The sequence below is a fragment of the Aphis gossypii genome, chromosome 2 (assembly GCF_020184175.1).
Source record: "Aphis gossypii isolate Hap1 chromosome 2, ASM2018417v2, whole genome shotgun sequence".
In the NCBI taxonomy this organism is placed as follows: domain Eukaryota; kingdom Metazoa; phylum Arthropoda; class Insecta; order Hemiptera; family Aphididae; genus Aphis; species Aphis gossypii.
This window is the reverse complement of record NC_065531.1, coordinates 73,533,619-73,553,849: the sequence shown is the minus strand read 5'-3', so window position 1 is coordinate 73,553,849 and position 20,231 is coordinate 73,533,619. Positions and strand designations below refer to the sequence as shown.

The window sequence follows — 20,231 nt, the reverse complement described above, 5'->3', positions numbered from 1 at the left end:
AATAATATCGTTATAGAGGTGTTCATATAGGTTGTTTCACTCGTTTCTCATTTTTAGATTATTATTCCTTGGTATTATTTGATATTCCTTATGATTTACAAGAATGAAAAAAAACTGAATTGATAATATATAAAAATAATAATAAATGGACCACACCTGCATACTATTAGACAACCAGTGTGAAATGATTATTTATATTTTTATTGTTATTTAATATTAACATTAATATTATTATTGATTTATTAAGCAGACATTAAGAAATCAAAAAAAAAAAAACTAATTGTAACTAAAAATTATTAGAAACATACGTCATATTATTATACACTGTTGGTAGCTTATATAAATTATCCATATAATCGCATACATACCTATTAAGTTAAATGTTTGTTGTTATTGATAAATAATAATATTATTATAAGAGAATTTGGTCTGCGCTCAGAATTCTATACAGATACCAGTAATTCGACGAATATTCTCAGAGGAATTATTCTCAAAATATAGTTACATAATACTCAATTAAATTGGAACGATTAAAAAATAAATGTTTGCACACCATAAGCACCTAAAAACATAGCTGAATAGAATATTAATGTATTGACCTTGAGTATTATATTATAATACATACAACTAATAACTGCAACCTACGGATGAAGAAATATCTTTAAACGACAGGCAGACGAAAAGGCGAACCATTAAGTTGCCACCCCGCTTCTTCTTCCGACAACAAAATTATAATTTAACACGTTCGTATTCGAGTCAAACAACAATAAATTAATCAAACATTTTATGATGACTTGTAGTTTATACGGTGTAATGTGTATTGTCACTTTTTATAAATAATAATAAATTATAATACATTCAACCAACCTACCCGTGCACGGCGTAGGATAATGCATTACATTAATTACCACTTACCATTGCAATAACAATTTATTTCAAATATTTATATGCATAAATGAATTAAATCTATTTAAACTGTTTATAAGTTAAATATTCGAAGATTGTAATATATTATAAGTAAAATACCTAAGCCTATTTTTCAAATTAATCTTCTCGACTCAATAAAAAAAATAAAAACGGCAAGATAATCCAAATATACTTAGTAAAACCTTTTAAATATTCCTGTTGTATATTTACTATATGCATACATTTCGAAAAATGTATTATTTGGTTTGATTACACTAAAAAAATACTATAAAAAATAACATTTTGGTAAATATGTATTGTGTGTTAGTATGTTACCAGCTACATCTTATATTATTAAAATAAAAATTAATTATTCGAATTCAAACATGCTTTCCTTGTAAATACGCATTATTTATGTTTGAGAGGCCCATTTTTGGCATCCCAAGTATTAAATTTGATTACATTGACTGGCTGGATCTTGATCCGAATTATTATTAAAAGTTTAATTTAGTATGGAGTACAGATATTTTAATTAAATTTAAATTTATCACAAATTTTATCATTAAAAAGGATTCATTTAATTATGTTATTCAACTAAATTGCTCTTTGAAAAAAATATATATAAATTCACTCAGTATAAAATACGCACGCGTACCTATGTCAAACACTAAACATATAAATTGCTAATTAAAAATACAATCATAACCAGGGCTAGGATTTGTATGTAACAGCTTGTTTTTTTTACTGCGTTCAAATGGAATTTTAGTTCCGCAATTTATCTTATTCTGATGAAAATGGTACTATTTTTATTTTGCATGTTTTTGCATATATTGAGCTTAATGCATATTTTTGCATATTTAGTATCATCGTATTTATTGTATTTAAGCTGGTAATAATTTAACTGATCAATGATCAAAGTATATAACTTTGGGGGATTATTGAACGTACCAGCTTATCGCAGGACAGGATTACTGAGTCTTCTATATAATTTTTTTTGTTTACAATTCTGTCATTATTTATTGTCTTTAATTTATGTTTATTTTTCGATAATAATAATTCTACCCGGCTTTTCAAATTTCTATATTTATCATTTTGCATCTGTTTTTTTTAATTTTACGGGGAACCAATGTATCTTACGTTCTAAATTGTCATGGTATTAAAAATGTATGGACAAATGTGTAGATTACTTAATTGTTAATTTAATGCCACATAAATCGTTAATGCCACATAAATCGGCAGTAGATATTTTACGACATTTTATACTCGTATACTTATCACATTTTTAGCTAAGTAGATACTAATAAAGTTTAAGGTTTGGTAAATTTTACTAAAACTATATATTTATTGTAAATAGCAAGAATTTTAATTTTTAATTTTTTGTTTTCACTATATTAAACATACTTAACTAAGTTCACTATTGTAATGTTGCAACTTAAGTGTTTGATACGTCTTATCGTAACTAGAAATTTTATTCTGTATGCCATATGCAATAATATTTTACAGTTGAACTAACCAATAAGCTTGTTTTATCGTACATCGCCACATTAAATATTTAGTGTAATGCATAGTTGGTATATTTTTGTTTCAGTTTACCTATTTATGTTTTTTTTTATCCACCAAATATGTTAGCCAATAAACTACAATTACTATTGTGGTTATGATTACATTCAATTTATCAATGATAGAGTACAACGTGGGTTTGAATAGCGTTTTACTGTGCCACTCAATGAAACGTATAGTTCAACAACTTAATATGCATATGTCATTATGTACAATCTGCCAAATCCCCGCATTTCAATGACCCATCAACAGTAATCAGTTATTATAACTAATCCTGTATTATAATTTATAGTTCGCGTTGTTTAGTAAATTCGTATGAAAATGCTAACGCATTGTTAGCAAATATTTGCTCATGAAAATAAAATTGATTTTTTATTCATTAACTAAATGTAGACTTAAACAACATAAAATATGATTTTTAAGAAACCTGCACAGGGCCTTTAACCCGACCTAAATATTATACTGGACTGTAAAATGTTCATTTATCTAAAAATTAAAAAATGTGTTACTTATGTAACCCCTTACATATTGTATGACTTATTCCTTTTTACTATATCGTTTAAATCGTTAAAAATTTAAATTATTATTGATTAAATTTTAATATTTTATAAGTATTTAATACAAAACAGATAGTATACTATTTATATTTCTAACTTATAAATATTATATTACAATGTATATTTAATATAATATTATATTATGTAAACCCAAAAAATTAACATTAAAAATGGTGCAAAAGAGCGAAAGTGTACGGCAAAAAGAAAATGTAATAAGACACCATGCTAATAACATGCTTGTTAGTTTTTTAGTAGTAAAATGTGTTAGTTTCTCTAAGAGAGAAATATGAGACAATTATTTATTTATTGGATGAGCATTGAGCACATACTAGTTAGATATATTATAATAATAACTGAATATCGTGAATTTGTATTGGTAACTTGTAGTATTTACAGTTACATATATTATACAGTTTAACTATATTTTCATTTTATTTTTTTATGATAATTTTGTCAAGTAGATATTAATACTTATAGTCTCTCTCTAATTACATATATATATTTTACACACACACACACAGATACATACTTTAATATAAAGTCTAGCACCGGGAATTAATGAGATGTTTCTTTAATTTAATGATAATATTACTAATTGGAATTCGTTTTATTATTATAGGAACTTTATTCATTTAAATTATATAAAATTTTTTATGCAATATATTATGTAATAATAAAATTATATATTACAATTTTATTTTCTACTAGGTGGATCACCTTTAAAATCATATGATTATTGATTTGAATGTACTTAATTAATAATAAATTATAATAATATACAACAGTCAACAAATATACAGACGATAACAAATTTTATTATAATACATAAGCAATGTATATCATAAAATATGGTTGAAACGTGTAAAATACATTTTGTTGATAAAATATGATGTGATTTTAATTCATTCCCGCTATAGACAGTCAGGTGTATATCTTGTCGTTTCTACCTCCGATAGTCAATTAAAATCCTTAAAACAGTATATTATACTTATATTTTTATTTTAGTAAAATATGTTATATCATAGTGATAGTATAAACGAATTATATATATCTTTTGTACACTATAAATATAATGAATTTAACACATAACATTTTAATTTCATTGTTGTGTGTGTATATAAAATAATAATATACCTTTATGTAATACCGAACAATTTCAAGTCGCTATGATTAATACATTTTTAGTAATAATAAAAATAGCAAAAATTGTTTGAAGATGAATCATAATTATAAAAATAATCAATGTTGTAAAATGTTTCAATTTTCAATGCGCTCATAAAATATTTATACCACACTTGACGTCTAATTTTTTTATAACTGAAAAAAAAAATCTCGCGAAGAAAAATTAATTAATCAGACAAAAAAGTCTGATTATGCATTTTTTATCATTATTCAAAAAAAAAAAAAAAAATGAAAAAAATTCGAAAATATAACATTTTTGAAAAAGGTGAAAAAGATTAAAATATTTTTAAAAATTATACCACATCTTAAAAATCCTCTGTAATATATTAAATATATTATATATTTATAATGATTTTCGTTTTTCCAAATTATTTAGAAAATTACGAGCAATATTTTACTTTGGATCCTCTAAAGTATCAATTAGATCTAATAATTTGCTACCAGACACTATTCTAAATGTTAAATATCAAAGAATTTTTTTACTATGAGAAAATTAAAAAGTATCATCAGATAAAAAATAATCACACATTGTAAACACAATACTAAATTTTAATAATCTAAAATACTAAATAATCAAAAAAGCTGTTTAGTGTACCTATAGTAGTATAATATATAGTTTGTAGCTATTATGGCTAGTGATGGTTGTATAATTAAATTAAGATCTTTTTTTTTAATAATGAACTATCAGAAATCAGAACTAAATCATAATTATTTATCAAGAGAATACTTGTTTTAATGCTATAGAAAAAATACAATGATTATAATACTATAATAATTAATAGTTGTTGATAACAACTTATCGACAAATAATTAAATGCTTTATATTTGCTTATAATGACGCTTTCGGTGTATGTTCAAGTTTGAGTTATAAATATTTGTTATGTTTTTTATTTAAAAAATAACGAATCCGCTATATTATCTGCTCACATCTAAACCATCAGAGTTCATTAGTACTTTTTAAGAAATAATTTAGTATTACAAAGTTTATCGAAATGCAAAGGTAAGGTACACCGATACTCGTATATTTTTGCAGTATGCCAGTATGCGTAGTTATAAAATTATTATGATTGACTTGATAATTTAATAAATTATAATTGTATTGTGCAAATTATTGAGTATCTACCTACATCGTACCCAGTGGCGAAGTGAAGGGGTGAACATTTTTCATTCATGAGACTATTGAGACCCAAAAATAATTTTAAGGACCACCCACTGACAAAATTGTTGAATAAAATTCTTAATATTAAAAATGTACATATTGTGTACTGACATGGCATCGATCACCCATCAACCTAAAAACAGCCATGAGCCCGGATCTCATAGAACCTTATCTCACCGCCACTGATCGTACCTATACTTATTTTGTACCCTTTAAAAATATTATATTACTTTATACCTACTTAAAGAGTATGTGTAAATTAATATATATACTATATATAATATATACTTTTATAGGTACCTATTTATAATTAACTATTTTAAATTTATTCAATAATTTTGTAGAATTTATTCTTGTCATTGTTTTAATTGTATACTGTTTCCTGTTTACCGTTAATCTTATAAATAAAAAAGATTCTTAAATGTTAATTGTAACAACATATTATTATGTTAGTGATTAGGTACTCAAAAGTATTATTCGATACGTATAAGTAGTGTGGTAGTTCCTATAGACAGTTTTAAACTCATAAATATAGCCGAAATAGTGAAATACATTTATTATTAATAAAATTATTACCATTCTTTGATTATCTACAATGGTTAATTTAAAAATGATTTTTTCGATGGAAGGTGTTATAGATAATATTTAGTAATTAGATATATCTGTAAGATATAACAAATTGTAATGTTTATCATTGCTACGTATCTTATAGGTATACTATTATTAATATTCATTGGTATTTGGAGTAACATTTCTATGACAAGCCAACACACGTATCTAGATACACATATATTTATTGTATTTTGCTAATCAAACAATAATTAAATTACGTGTTTAGTTTTTCATATATTGGATAAGTCAACTAATTTTAGATTCTGAGTGAAGCTGTAAAGCTATGAATGTATTGATTTTGTTTTGACGTGTACACGATTTATAGAATATTAAGCGCTTTGATTTTCAATTTAAATATTTTTACTGATTGTAAATTGAATCTAGTTGGTATTAACGAGAGGTAAAAGTTTAAAACTTTTAATAATTTTCTTAATTATTCGAAAAAATCGCAATTTATCGCAATTCAAAAACAAATAATTATATAATATACATACTTAACATTTCACCAAATATTTATAATAGAATTTTACTATGGTGTAATTTTCATTTTTTAAATCTTTTTGAGCTATATATCTATATGAAATTTACAATTTATTTAAGTTTAATTCAATAATTATTGATAAACATTTTGGCTTTGTTATAGCTTATAATAAAAGGTAGGCACTTCATATTAAGTTATGTTATTGCTGAAATTAAAAAGAAAAACAGATTGAGTGAATAATTTCACAAATATTTTCAAGTATTTAAAGCTTTAAATTCAACGATTGAATATAGGTACAGTGCTGAGTGCAGGCGAACTTTGGCGCATCGTAAATTATACGAAATGTTGGTGCGCAACCGCGACCCCGTAGTATTATGATATTTTTATTCTCCCACGATGACATTTTGTGTGTTGTATATTATTACAAAAAAAAAGTACACGAAATGGTTGTGTGAAATTTGTTGGCATTTTGAAGTTCAACAGATGATAATATGGTTAATTGATTTAGAATAGATAAACAGCAGTGTTTTAATATTTAAGAAGGATTTGACCTTAACGAGAATTATTATTATATTATTATACTATATAGCTATCCCTCGTGCACTTCGTTACCTATTAAAACATTAACAATGCCAACTTTATATGGATAATATGTTTTATTTTATAATAGCTGAACCGGCCTGAACCACAATTAAATAAAAATAAATAACTATCAAAGACGTTTTTCTGTTCATTCATTGAACAATTATTATTATTACATAATAATATTAATTTCTTTCGCTCTAATTTTTATTACAACTAATTATTGTTATTATTATATAATAATCAACAGCAACCATTTGTAAAAAAAAATTTCCATCGTAAATCTCAAAATCCTTGTCTTCCCTGTCTTCTCTCCAGAGGTCTAATCTATCTCTGTACTAAATTAAATCGGAATTGGTTGAACGATTTAGGAATACATAAAGGCAGACAGAATTCTTATATATATAAATATATAATATAGGTATAGATTTTACTGTTGTATTCTATTGGTACAGTTTTCAAATAGTGGGACGAAGAAAAATATAATCGAGAAATATTTAAAACAACTACAGCGTTCATAATATGTAAGGTGAATAAACTAGAAATCGCCAGTAATTTTTTCGAAATCGTAAAACGTTGTTTATAAAACAACAAACAACAACAACAATGTCTAAACGTACTCGTCGCCTTGTTATTTACGTATTATTAAGCAATTAAGCCGGAACAGCCATCACAATATACTAATTAGTCTATAACATAAATATAATATTCAATAAGCCGATATTATATAGGATTTATTACAACTTACAGTCGTATTGTTATAGTATCTGCATAACAATATAATATATTTTATTATTTACATTACAGATATTGTTTGTACAATATTTATATGCATTGATTGTTTACGTAATGCATTATGGATTATGATAGTATTGGTAATTGGTATTACCTACTTAGGGTGTTCCGTGTTCGTATAATAATTTATACTTTAAAGTTTAAATGTTTAATGCTTAAGCACTAATATCATCATATCAAAGTCGCTATATTAAGTCACATATTAACCCCACCCCCTCCCCAATGCTAGAAAACATTTATGATGTCCCGTATGGGCTCGCCTTTGAAGATATCCAATGGAGAGAACCGAAGTACTCTGGAAAGCCGATAGCTGCAGTTGGATTATAATTGATTTAACCAATTTTAACGTTTCTTTTTCAAGTCGACCGGAACATACACACACCGGAGAAATCTACAGAGAGTATATCAGGACCGCAGTGCGAGCCGCTGTCTCTTTTTTTCGTCCTGCAACAATCCCTTGGTCACTGCTGTCCGTTGCAATAGATTAGTATATTTTCATTACCGTCGACGTGCACGACGTTGCGCACTAGCCGCTCGCCGTCAATCGTCGTACCCGCGGCCGAAGCTGTCGGGAACTACCTGGCGTCAAGGTATATAGTGAAAGCGACACTCGTTCGCGAGAAAGTTGTGAAAAGGAAGGTAACCTGTAGTGGTCTATACTCGCTGTATATAATATGCACCCATCATTTAGCCATCTCGTGTTGTCCTGTTGTTTGTCTGATGTACTTTTTTAATCTTTTCTTTTCTGTTTTTTTTTTTTTTTGATTTTCGATCGTTGAGACCATACCACAAAAAAAATTTTCTCTATCCATCTCTATCTATTGCCTCTACTCTTCTGCTTTTTTAAAAGCCTTATTTTTTTTTCTATTTATACGTTGTTTTAATTTTTTTTTTTTTGTTATCATAATTCATAATTGTTGTGTTTAACATTGAGCAATTCTCCAAAAAAAATTTTTTTTTTATTATTATAAAATTTAAAATGTTATGTAAACCATCCTCCTAGCCATGTTTGATTTTTTATGTTGTTAAAAAAAAATAATAATAATGTAATTAGGTAATAGTAATACATTTAATAATTGTTCATAGTTCATACAAAACATTTTTTTTTCGGTGTAAATGTCGAATATATAAATATTATAAATCAATAATTAAATAATTCATAATAATAAATAAAATACAAATCAATTAAGTAACATAACAAAACCATTTATTGTGTAAATCATTAAATCAATATTATTTTCATAATAAATTAATAACCATTATAATATTATATTAAGTTATAAATTGAAAAAGTTGAAGTGAAGAAATTGTTTTTCATTTTAATTAACGTGGAGATATTATATGTTAGGAAATTATAAATTATATTTTAATTCCTACTAGGTATGTCAAGCACAACAAAACATACGACGGACAATTTTTTTCGTTCGTTTCCACAACGAACGGCGGCGGGGTCTTTTGTCGACCGTGGTTGTCGTGAGCTCATCAGCGACAGTACCGAGGTCGGAAATCGGATCTAATGTCGGTTTTACTGATCCATTTTCGGCGTGGGTTAAAACTTGCATCATCGGAATGCATTTAGATGTAGTCGCATTGTTTGCACCAAACTCCAAGTGAATGTTCGGCATCGAACACCACATTTTTTTCGGCGGACCGACGAATTCCTCCTTCGCCATTTCCGGTACTACTGGTCCCCCGGAAATTTTCTGCATAGGTGCAGAAGTCAAGGATTGTACTTCCGATACTTCGTTCGCACCAGATATCACTGCCGTAAGCTCATCAGCGACAGTACCGAGGTCGGTTATCGGATCATCTAATGGTGGTTTTATTGATCCATTTTCAGTGTTGGTCAAAACTTGCATCATCGGAATATATTTAGATGTAGTCGCATTGTTTGCATTCAACTCCAAGTGAATGTTCGGCATCGAACACCACATTTTTTTCGGCGGACCGGCGAATTCTTCCTTCGCCACTTCCGGTACTACCGGTCCATCGGGAGTTTGCTGGATCGATGCAGAAGTCAATGGTCGTATTTCCGACACATCATTCGCACCAGATATCACTGCAATGTTAGGCATTGAACTGGCCGCAAAAGACGGTGATTCGATTTTGATAGACATAATAATAATTTGCGTGATTTATGTGTAGTATAATAGACGTCAATACGCGTATACGGTAGGTAGGTTAATGAACGTTTAATATTTTTAGAGCAGAATATGTTATTCTTTATTCGAAGAATTTTTCGTAACTATGACACTGTAATAAATAACAGTATTACAGAAACGAATTTTATTTATTTAAACATTATACGTATATAGTTATATTAGTTGGCTGCAATAGCAGCAATTAATAAATGTTTATAGTTTTCGTATCGAAATAACAGCTGAAATAATTTAATTCAAATAATAAAAATAATTATGTAAATGAATTCAATAAGTTAGGAAATCTCACTCTCTGTAATAGTGTTTTAAATTCCCAGTTTCTAAACGTATTTCAATAAAACAGAGTGTACTTTAATTATTCCATTTAAATTTTAAAAAGAATTTACAGATAAACTTTTATACTTTGATAACTATTTTTTAATATTGGCTAGTATGAAATATGAATTTATAATAAATACTCATATGTAATATGTTGACGTCTTTAGTGCTGACACAATAACGGGAGTAGGTATATTAAAGTGTCTAAAACTCAAATTTATGTTTAGAAATCTAAAATGAGTAGTAGATCGTATGACATAGAAATCGAAAGATTAAAAAAAAATTAAAAATAAAAGATTTTGTAGATGTAGGTATTTGCAAGATCCAAATTTCGATGTAAACCAATCGTGTAATTAAATTAAATTTTATTTTTGTTATAAACAAAAACGGTATTTTCTGTGACAATTCAATCATTTGCGTTAAATTTTAGTTATTTAGGGTGACAATATTTCACAGGTTTATATATATGGTAAACATGACGTGATTAATACGCCCCTGCATGTACCGCAATGATGACTATAATAAGAATAATAAGACGTATAACAATGTAACATTTATCTACAATGATGAAATTTTAGCAAAAAGCTGTAACAATTTGTATCATTGTACCTAAATAAACTTAAATCGCATTTTATATTATTGTCGACGTTAACAGTCATCGCGGAAGGGACTACAGACCAAGGTTACCGCGGTTAGTGTACATTTCGCGTCGCGTAAATACCTAGGTAGGTACACGTCCTACCGAATGTGACAAAAAGGCTCGGCATCAGCGCCACACGGTCGGCCGCCGAGAACGGAAAGGCTGGTGCGCAGTAAACGAGTAAACGGGCTACACTCCTACAGCAGCTGCTGTCGCGCATGTAGCATAATATGCGATAACTATATTATTATACGCGTCTCGTCGAGACTATTGTTAGATTCGTTCATCGTTTTGGTTGCGTACGTATTTTATCAATATTGTCGTTCTACATCGTTTACTATCAGTGTGTGCGCTTAATTTATATCGGACATTAGGGCAAAACATAATAATATTTTTTGTCTTTTGCCCTTCGACCGGGTCTGACGCAGCTATATAGTACAGTTTTTCTCTTTTGTTCTGACGAATAAATTAATTACTCACAACACGCCCGCTGCGTTATCACCACTAATATTATTTCGTGATATCGAGACACCCCGACACACGGCGCTTTCATAACATCGTAATAATTACTAATTATTATATTCACATAGACGCGCATCAGTAAACAACAGTTTACTCACGGTTACTACACTAAAACACGCCTATTGTTAATAATTGTCGTGTATTATAGGTAGCGATTTATTATTACTATTACGTCGTACCCGTGTACCCAAGACCCAGCAGTTATCTATAAAAGATAGTAGACGTACACATTACACGTTACGCAGTAACGCACACAAATCCGAACGTTTTTGCGCCATTCGACGTCGCCGGCGGTTTTATAACGCATACTATATTAATTTTTATCTAATCTACGAAACGAATATTACATTCTGCCCACTGGAATTCGAAGGTATGTAATAACAATGCCTAGTTGTATTATAATATTATTTTAATTATGCGTATCGATTACTGCAATTGCGGTTAATATAAAATGTCGGTGGCGCGGGCTCGTCTGGTCGTGCCGGCTCCATCTCGCAGACACTCTATGTGTTCAGCACAGTGCACATTCGTAGTCCGGTCGTTGATCAGACAACAACAAAAAAATATTCTTCACCATCGCCGACGCATCTTGAAACTGAACTCGAAAGAGATGAGTACGTCTGCGGTGTTCGGTCTACTGCGTTCTTTGACCGTTGCCCAGTACTGACCGACTACAATGTGTCGTTATACCCATCTAATAATAATGATAATAATAAAGATATTCTATATAGATTGTCTTTTTATTATTCTGTTCACTCTTGCTCTCATCATTTAAATGTATGCTAATATATATTTATTTCTGCAGCATACGGCCCTGTGTTCTACACTCATCGCAGTGGTGCGATGAGCGGTCAACATTTAGCAGATGGTACGGTTGACACTGGAAATGGTGGAAATCGTAGTCCAGTTGATACTAAATCACCTACGTCTATTGAAAAACAACACAGTTACGAACAAATAGACCATGCTCATTTTTTGGCCAATGACATCGGCACTCTCTATCTTAATGACAGGTAAATGCATTTTATTATCATTCAGATACCTATTATTTCCGTCTCAAATGAATCAATTATAAAAATTAATCTTGGATTATGTTTAAATACAACTTGCTAGTACATTTTTTAATATATTTGGCATTATTGTGTATTTGCTGAAAATATAATAATTTTATAAATATTTAATTATTCATTTAAATTTTACAATTTTAAAAAACACTTGGGTAATAAAAAAATAATGAGATTGTTAATTTTAATAAAATCTTCATTTAATTTATAGCTGGTGAGTAATAGGTAATGTCAGTTGCATTTTACATTTTAATTAATATAGTATTTTCAATTACCTATGTTTGTTTGGTTAAAATTAATGTTAATTATTTTATAAATTACATATTTATTAAGGAATAAAAAATAATTTATGTTCAACTTTGTAGATTTTTAACTATAATTTTTTGATTTATAGGTTTTCTGATGTTGTGTTGGTAGTAAATGGTGAACGTTTCCATGCTCACAGAGTAGTGTTGGCTTCAAGAAGCGATTATTTTAGGTATATAAACTTAGTATATTAAATATAATACTATTAATACATTTCACTATTTATGCATTGAAAGTAAATGGAACTAAAATATTTTTAAAAATTATCCATGTCATTTTTAAATAGTTGTTTACCTTGTATTCATATTGTGGAAAACAACAATATTTATTCAAATTACATTTTTATACAAAAATCATAAAATTAAACAATAATACAAATATTTAGTTTAAAAATAATGAGTTGAAGTCTTTATTGTATTTAAAGCATTTTTTTAATGGATTTGTGTACTAAATTTCTCAATTATTGTCATTTGTGTACTTATCATTATTATTTTTTTAGATTAAAGTATAATTTTATGATGATTGATAATTTTTTCAGTATTTAAACAATATTTTATAATATCATTAATTTATGTTATTAACATTTACTGTGATTCGTGAAGACTTTATACTATTTATTAATTACGATAATCGATCAAATATTTTTGACTTTTTAGATACTTAATACCTATGCAATTTTATAGACTTTGAACTCAATTATTATATTTGTATAATAATTAATTTAAACTAATAATGTTTAGTCTTTATAAAATTTTTATTAATGCTTTGTTTCATTAGTTTTCTTTATATAATCCTATTCGAGATATTATTTTATCAAATGTAAATATTGAAGTAAGAGAATTTTACTTTCTAAAATTGTTGTTTTTAAAGTTTTAATTAGCACTATATATTGTTTATCTGATTCCTAGTTTAAAATTTTTTTAGATTCGGCGCTGAGTGTTGAATGTAATAAATTTACTATGATGTGGTTTTTTTTCATGTTTGTCAAAAGTAGGAAATTCCCATTAATTTTTAAAAACTAAAAGTTACAAATAAGTCAAATATTTATGCAATAACAGTTATCGATATAATAATTTTTGTTTGAAAATGAATAAATGTAGACAATCCAATTTTCATTTTTTACAATTTAGTATTATATTAGTTTAAGTAATTTAATAAAAAATTTTAGTAGGCATTGGTTATTTTACTAAGCTAAATTTAATTAAAAAAATATTTTATTATTAGAATTATTATTTTTATATTTTCAACAATGAGTTTTCATTTATTAAAATTTGACAGTTACACTGGTAAATAGTTTGAGGTTGATAATCATATACTTTTAAGCATAATGAGTTTTCTTTGTTAAAATAATTATTCATAAAATTATGGTAAGAATTGCATACAGTTTTTTTAAACTTCATTAACTTTGTTTCTTGGATTTGCAATAATCCAAATTAACTTTAAATTTCAGATAAGCTCTAAGGAAACAAATAATAATGGTTATTAGACTTATGACTTACAAATATCAAATGTACCTTGAAATTTTGACTTTTAGCCAAATATCTATTGGATCTTCTTCAAAATGTTAACTTTTAATCGCCAAATGTAACTAATTATAAGCTGTACACAATAAGATATCATTGAGTATATATTTTTTTTAAGTCTGTCGAAAGAAACAATATAATAATACTATATTATACCTTATTTGTTATTGTTTTAAATCGTTTCATAAATGTATTAAACATGAATGGAAATAATTAGTACTTATTATCTGTGGGCATATATTTAAAGATTATCAAATTTTATTGGATAATTGTTTATTAAACATTTATGTTGCCTAATAATTAAATTAAAAACAATAATAACAATAATTAAATAATTTATAATGTTCCGCAGTTAACTGTGATGTAGGTATTCAATAAAGATATTTTTAATTCATGATGTGGTGCTTATAAATGTATCATATTGCATAATATATTATAATATTTCATAGTAAATATATTTTCTTAATATTATATTTATTTAACGAACTGTTATAATAGTTAGAATACCATTAAATTATTACAATATTATTGTATTATATATATTTTTATAAATAATTTTTTTTTTTTATTATTTTTATTTAAGTACCTATTTGAATTTTATTAAAAAATATTTTAAGCCAAAATTATAAATCTTGTTTTGTATACTTTAACTGATTATTTGTTCAATTTATAGAGCATTGTTGTATGGTGGTTTAAAAGAATCTCATCAATCAGAAGTGGAAATCACTGAAGCTTCGATAAATTCATTTAAAAAACTTCTCGAGTATATTTATTCGGGGCGTATGAACTTAAGTATATTAAAGGTGAATTTTTGGTATTCAAAATTGTATACACAATTTATAAATAGTAATTAATTATTGTTTTATTGTTATTTTTTAGGATGAAGTAATTTTAGAAATATTTAGTCTTTCAAATTTATTTGGTTTTACAAATTTGGAACTTTCTTTGTGCAAATATTTACGCAGTAATATCAATGTTTATAATGCATGCTCCATGTTTGGTGCAGCACGTTTATATCAGCAAGAAGACTTAGTTATTGAAGCGTTGAATTTTATAGACTCTCACGCATTGGATGTACTTCAATCTGAATCTTTTTTATCTCTTTCACCCGTAAGTTATTAAAGATAATTTAGATTTTGTTGTACGATAGGTATAATTGGTTTATTGTCTTTAGGAAGCACTTCAAGAAGTACTTAATAGAGATTCATTGTATGCTTATGAATTGGATATATTTCGTGCGGTTTGTCGTTGGATTAAAGCAAATCAAGATGATGAAGATCCTGAAGCGAAAATTAAAGTTTTATCTACCGTCAGATATCCCTTGATGAGTTTGGATGAATTACTTTCAGTTGTGAGAGAATCACAACTTGTTAGTTCTGACAACATTTTGGATGCCATACAGTTACGAAATACATTACCTTCACACAAACTCAAATTTAGAGGACAGCTAAGTATGCAAATATTGATTAGTTTTTAAAATAATACTTTGTTTTATTAATTGATAATTTTAAATAATTTTATTTTATTTTAGAACCTAACCTAAATATTGCCCATCCTTCACAAGGTGCTCAGGTTATGCAGGGAGAAATGCGTTCAGCATTATTAGAATCTGATTCTAATGGGCATGATCATGAACGAGGCTGTACTAGACATTTAATAAATGAAAGCGACAGTGGTATTATGATAAAGCTTGGTCATCCTTCAATTATAAATTATATAAAAATGCATCTATGGGATAAGGATCTTAGGTAAAGTAATAAATAATATTTTCAAATTAAAAATACATGATTTATTTACTTGTTTGTAATGAAGGTCCTATTCTTATTATATCGAAGTATCAATGGATCAACATGATTGGGTGCGTGTCATTGATCATTCAAATTATTACTGTCGATCAACACAGCGTTTGTGGATACATCCTCGGGTAGTGCAATACATTCGTATCGTTGGTACCAATAATACCGTTAATAAATCTTTCCATACAGTTTCAATGGAAATAATGTATAATTCTGAAGAAATGGATTTAGTAAACATTGAAAAAGGATTAGTAGGTATGTGTATTTTAATGAATAGAATATATATAGTTTGCACCATATAATTGTTAATTATCATAAGATTTTTACAGAATATTACTAAGTATATACAATCTACCTATATTAATTTAATTAATAAAGTGAAAACATTTTTTTAAAGTAATATGATATATGATAAAAAAATCAAAAAAAAATCTAGCCAATAGGTATTACAAGTTAATAATCTCATCATAAAGTAGGCAAACACTAGTAAATAACTTGAACTTAAACATAAGCCAGTCTTTCAAGTTCTGACATTAGAGTTATAATAGTTAAAAATGTTTAAATATATTAGAGATCGCTATAGACTTAATAGATTGTATGTTGAAAAATAACTGTTTTTTTTTTTTTTTATGTTTACATTTTAACATTGTTATTTATAATTATAAACAATAAATATATGAATTACATTATCGTTTTTACTATTTTTCTCATATCTATAATTGATTTACTTATTAAGCCATTTTAAAACAATAATTCTCAATTAAATATTAATTAAAAATTTATTTCAATTATATACTAAACATTTTTAAAATATAAACTTAAAAATCCTAAAAATATGATAAATATATTATACCTTGTAAAGTAGTTTGGAATAGTGTACATATTCTAAATAGGTTTATTGAATTCTAGTACCAAAATTTAATGTTGCTACAATGGATAAGAATGCCATTGTGATTGATGGAGTTAGTCGTTGTCGAAATTCCCTATTGGATGGCAATTGTAAAGATTATGACTGGGATTGCGGTTACACATGCCATCAGTTGGGTTCTGGATGTATACTCGTTCAACTTGGTCAACCCTATATGCTTAGTTCAATGAGGTAGTTATTAATTATTCTACAGTTAAATGCTACAACTATTCTTTGAGTTAAGCTTTAAGTGATTGCTAACTTACTTATAGTTAAGAGCTAAATTAAATCCATTAGGCGTATCAGCAACATACACTAAAAGTTTTGGTTGTTGATGTTTCCAAAGGAACATTATTAAGTTTTTAAAATATTTATAAAACTAATGATTTAATGATTTTACAGAATGCTACTTTGGGATTGTGACGATCGTTATTATAGTTATTATGTTGAAGTGTCAGTTAACATGTGGGATTGGGAATTGATAATTGATAAATCAAAAGAGCTTGTTCGATCTTGGCAACTTTTGCAGTTCAACCCTCGACCTATTGTATTTATTCGTATTACTGGTACTTATAATTCAGCTAATGAGGTAAGACCCAATCTAGAATTTACTAAAAATAATACTCTTATTACATAATATTTTAATGGTCAATTTTTTCTTCAAAGGTTTTTCACTGTGTTCATCTGGAGGCACCAGCTCAAGTTCCTATAGACTCTAATACAGTTGAAGTTGAACAGGAAATTTCTAACTTACAAGTAGCAAATAGATTAGTAAGTTAAAGTACTGCTAATATTATTATTTGAAATGCAATATTATCTATTTATTATAATAAAAACTTAGTTTGGTATTATATTCTTGAGAAAAATTGGTTATTTATGAGTATGGCATAGCTGCTCGTAGATCTTTATAAAATATAACAGTTTTAAAATGATGATAAACATACAAAAATAATATATTAATATATTGATAATGAAAAGTGTACAGTATGTATGCTTAATGAAAACAAGCAGCTATGCGTAACATATACATTTTATTATGTTTATACCAAGGGTCATAAAACTTTTTCAAACAAGTGAGCTACATTAAAATGTTTAAGTCTCTGCTGATCGACATCTAGATGAATTTATGTCTTTAGGAAGAGATTTGTTCGATGAGAAAAAAAAAGGTCTTAACTCTGAACAATAATTATTTATTGTTCCTTCTTAGTAATAATTCAATATATTAATAATACGTGAGAAAAAGTTAAAAAAAAATATATATATATTTCTTAATGTAATATTTGGCTTATCTTTGATTTTCTGTAAGTTTTGAGAATTCTGGTATAAGTTGCTCGTAAACTTGAATCCAAATTACTGTTTGTAATTCTTAACTAATATTTGTTCTTAGGTATTTTAGTATTTCATACTCAAAAATGTTGATTTACATGATCAAGTTGAAAAAAAATGAAGTTATACGAAAGGCAATTGTAGATTTGGTTATTTTTAAGTACTTGCATGTTTCAAAAACTCTAAGGTAATCTTAAATATTGAACTATTCTGTAACCTTTATTTCCATTTTCAAAATTGTTTATCAAGATTAAAAAACTCCCAATTTCATTCTCTCTGGTCTCAATATCTTCAGATTATGGATTTGATATAAATTGTGCATCTGGCTCAAGTATTTAAAGTCGTAGAATCTTAAATTATTCGGATCGTAAAATAAGTTGAACTGTATTTATGTATTGTTTTATGCATAATATTATATATTGAAATAAATCCAATTGTCAACAAATGTTAACCTTTTACTGATCATAATGTACTATAAATACAGTATTTAGGTTATAATATTCTTTGATGTTTTTGAATAATATTTAAAAATTTTACATATAAATACTTATACATTATCTATTGTTAGTTATTTATGTTTGAAAAATATAAATATTTTTATTATTTTGTTTTTTAGAACATTAATGAATCGGAAGAGCCTGAGTCAGTGGTTAGTACCTCTGCAGCAGAAACTTCAACAACAGTAGTAGGCAGCCAGACTGCTTAAATAATATATTTTACTGCATCATTTGCTAATGTTCCTCGCGTATTTTCCATAATAGACTGAATGTTATATCAAATTGTTATTTAATTTATTTTTTTCATATCAATTATACAGTTATTAATTTTTCATTATTTATATTTTTAAATTTTCCATTTATATAAATGGTTATTTTTTTTTTAAATATTTTTACAATTTGTTGTAAGTAAACAAGTATCTTTTATTCTATATATTTATTGAAAATAATTATTTTATACTCTTGCACTATACTTAATATTATAATTTGTAAAAAACATATATTGTATATTTTTAAATTAAATAATTATTTGTATTGATTTTAACTTCAAATACCTTTTTAGTTTTTACTGTTCAGTGTTCATATAAAAATATATATTTTCGAAAATCATAATTGTGTTTTAAAGATACCTCATGATAAGTTGGATAAAATAATGATTTATAATTTACTAAATTTTAAAAATATTTTTGTAGTAGAAGTGAAAATGGTTTTGAATTTAATAATGAGTATGAGTTTAATTATATACATTATACTTACAAAAAATAATTCTGAGCATTTGATACAGATAATTTGAACACTTTTCAAAAAAAACTGGATATATATTTGTGATATTTTTAAATTACACGAACAAATTTTGAGTAACATTGTATTGCTTTTTAAATTTTTGATCAGGAAAAAAAAATAATTAAGGAAATTTTAAAATTGTATTGCTAGGTTACTTTAGAGTATCCTTGAATATTTTTCCTATTTTCCAAATTTATTACTAGTTATTACCTACCTATTGAATAAGTATATGTTGTAGACATAGGCGCCCGCAGAAATTTTTCTAGGAGGGGGCAATGTTTGATTTGTTATATAATAAATAGTAATTTACCTATCTTATAACGTTCAATTTAAAACATATTTTTGAAAAGCCGGGGGGGGGAACAAATGCCCCAGCTTGCCTCTCCCTTCTGGGCGCCTATGGTTGTAGATAGAGAGGCTTTATAGGCTCTCTAGTTGTAAATACTTGAAAATTTCACCAGTTATTTTGATTGGTTTTTTTTATATGATTTAATTTTCAAAATATTTCACTTATTTTAAGGCTATTTATAGGCATTGGAAATATTCGTTTTTGTTT

General features: G+C 26.7%; 1 protein-coding gene across 5 annotated transcripts; it reads left to right on the top strand.

Moving 5' to 3' along the window:
• The first annotated feature begins 11,112 nt into the window (after positions 1-11,112).
• LOC114121061 (BTB/POZ domain-containing protein 9) lies at positions 11,113-19,504 on the top strand. 5 transcript variants are annotated; one of them, XM_050202226.1, is made up of 13 exons: positions 11,113-11,250; positions 11,622-11,843; positions 12,279-12,486; positions 12,932-13,015; positions 15,040-15,169; positions 15,246-15,476; positions 15,541-15,817; positions 15,898-16,114; positions 16,179-16,417; positions 17,072-17,261; positions 17,472-17,658; positions 17,736-17,840; positions 19,012-19,504. In XM_050202226.1, exons 3-13 carry the CDS (start codon positions 12,317-12,319, stop codon positions 19,099-19,101), a joined length of 1,920 nt encoding a protein of 639 aa, XP_050058183.1. In that variant the 5' UTR covers positions 11,113-11,250; positions 11,622-11,843; positions 12,279-12,316; the 3' UTR covers positions 19,102-19,504. The 5 variants fall into 5 exon arrangements, 4 of the variants coding, with proteins under 4 accessions (XP_050058183.1, XP_027839012.1, XP_027839013.1 ...); XM_027983211.2 differs by having other exon boundaries at positions 11,125-11,510; XR_007604623.1 differs by lacking the exons at positions 11,113-11,250; positions 11,622-11,843 and adding exons at positions 11,897-12,087; positions 18,457-18,582.
• The last annotated feature ends 727 nt before the right edge of the window (positions 19,505-20,231 follow it).

Coding starts and splice junctions, on each gene's coding strand:
- LOC114121061 (XM_027983210.2), top strand. CDS start 11,925: ATGTCGGTGGCGCGGGCTCGTCTGGTCGTGCCGGCTCCATCTCGCAGA. Junction 15,170..15,245: donor TGAACTTAAGTATATTAAAG/GTGAATTTTTGG, acceptor GTTATTTTTTAG/GATGAAGTAATTTTAGAAAT. Junction 15,818..15,897: donor CAAATTTAGAGGACAGCTAA/GTATGCAAATAT, acceptor ATTTTATTTTAG/AACCTAACCTAAATATTGCC.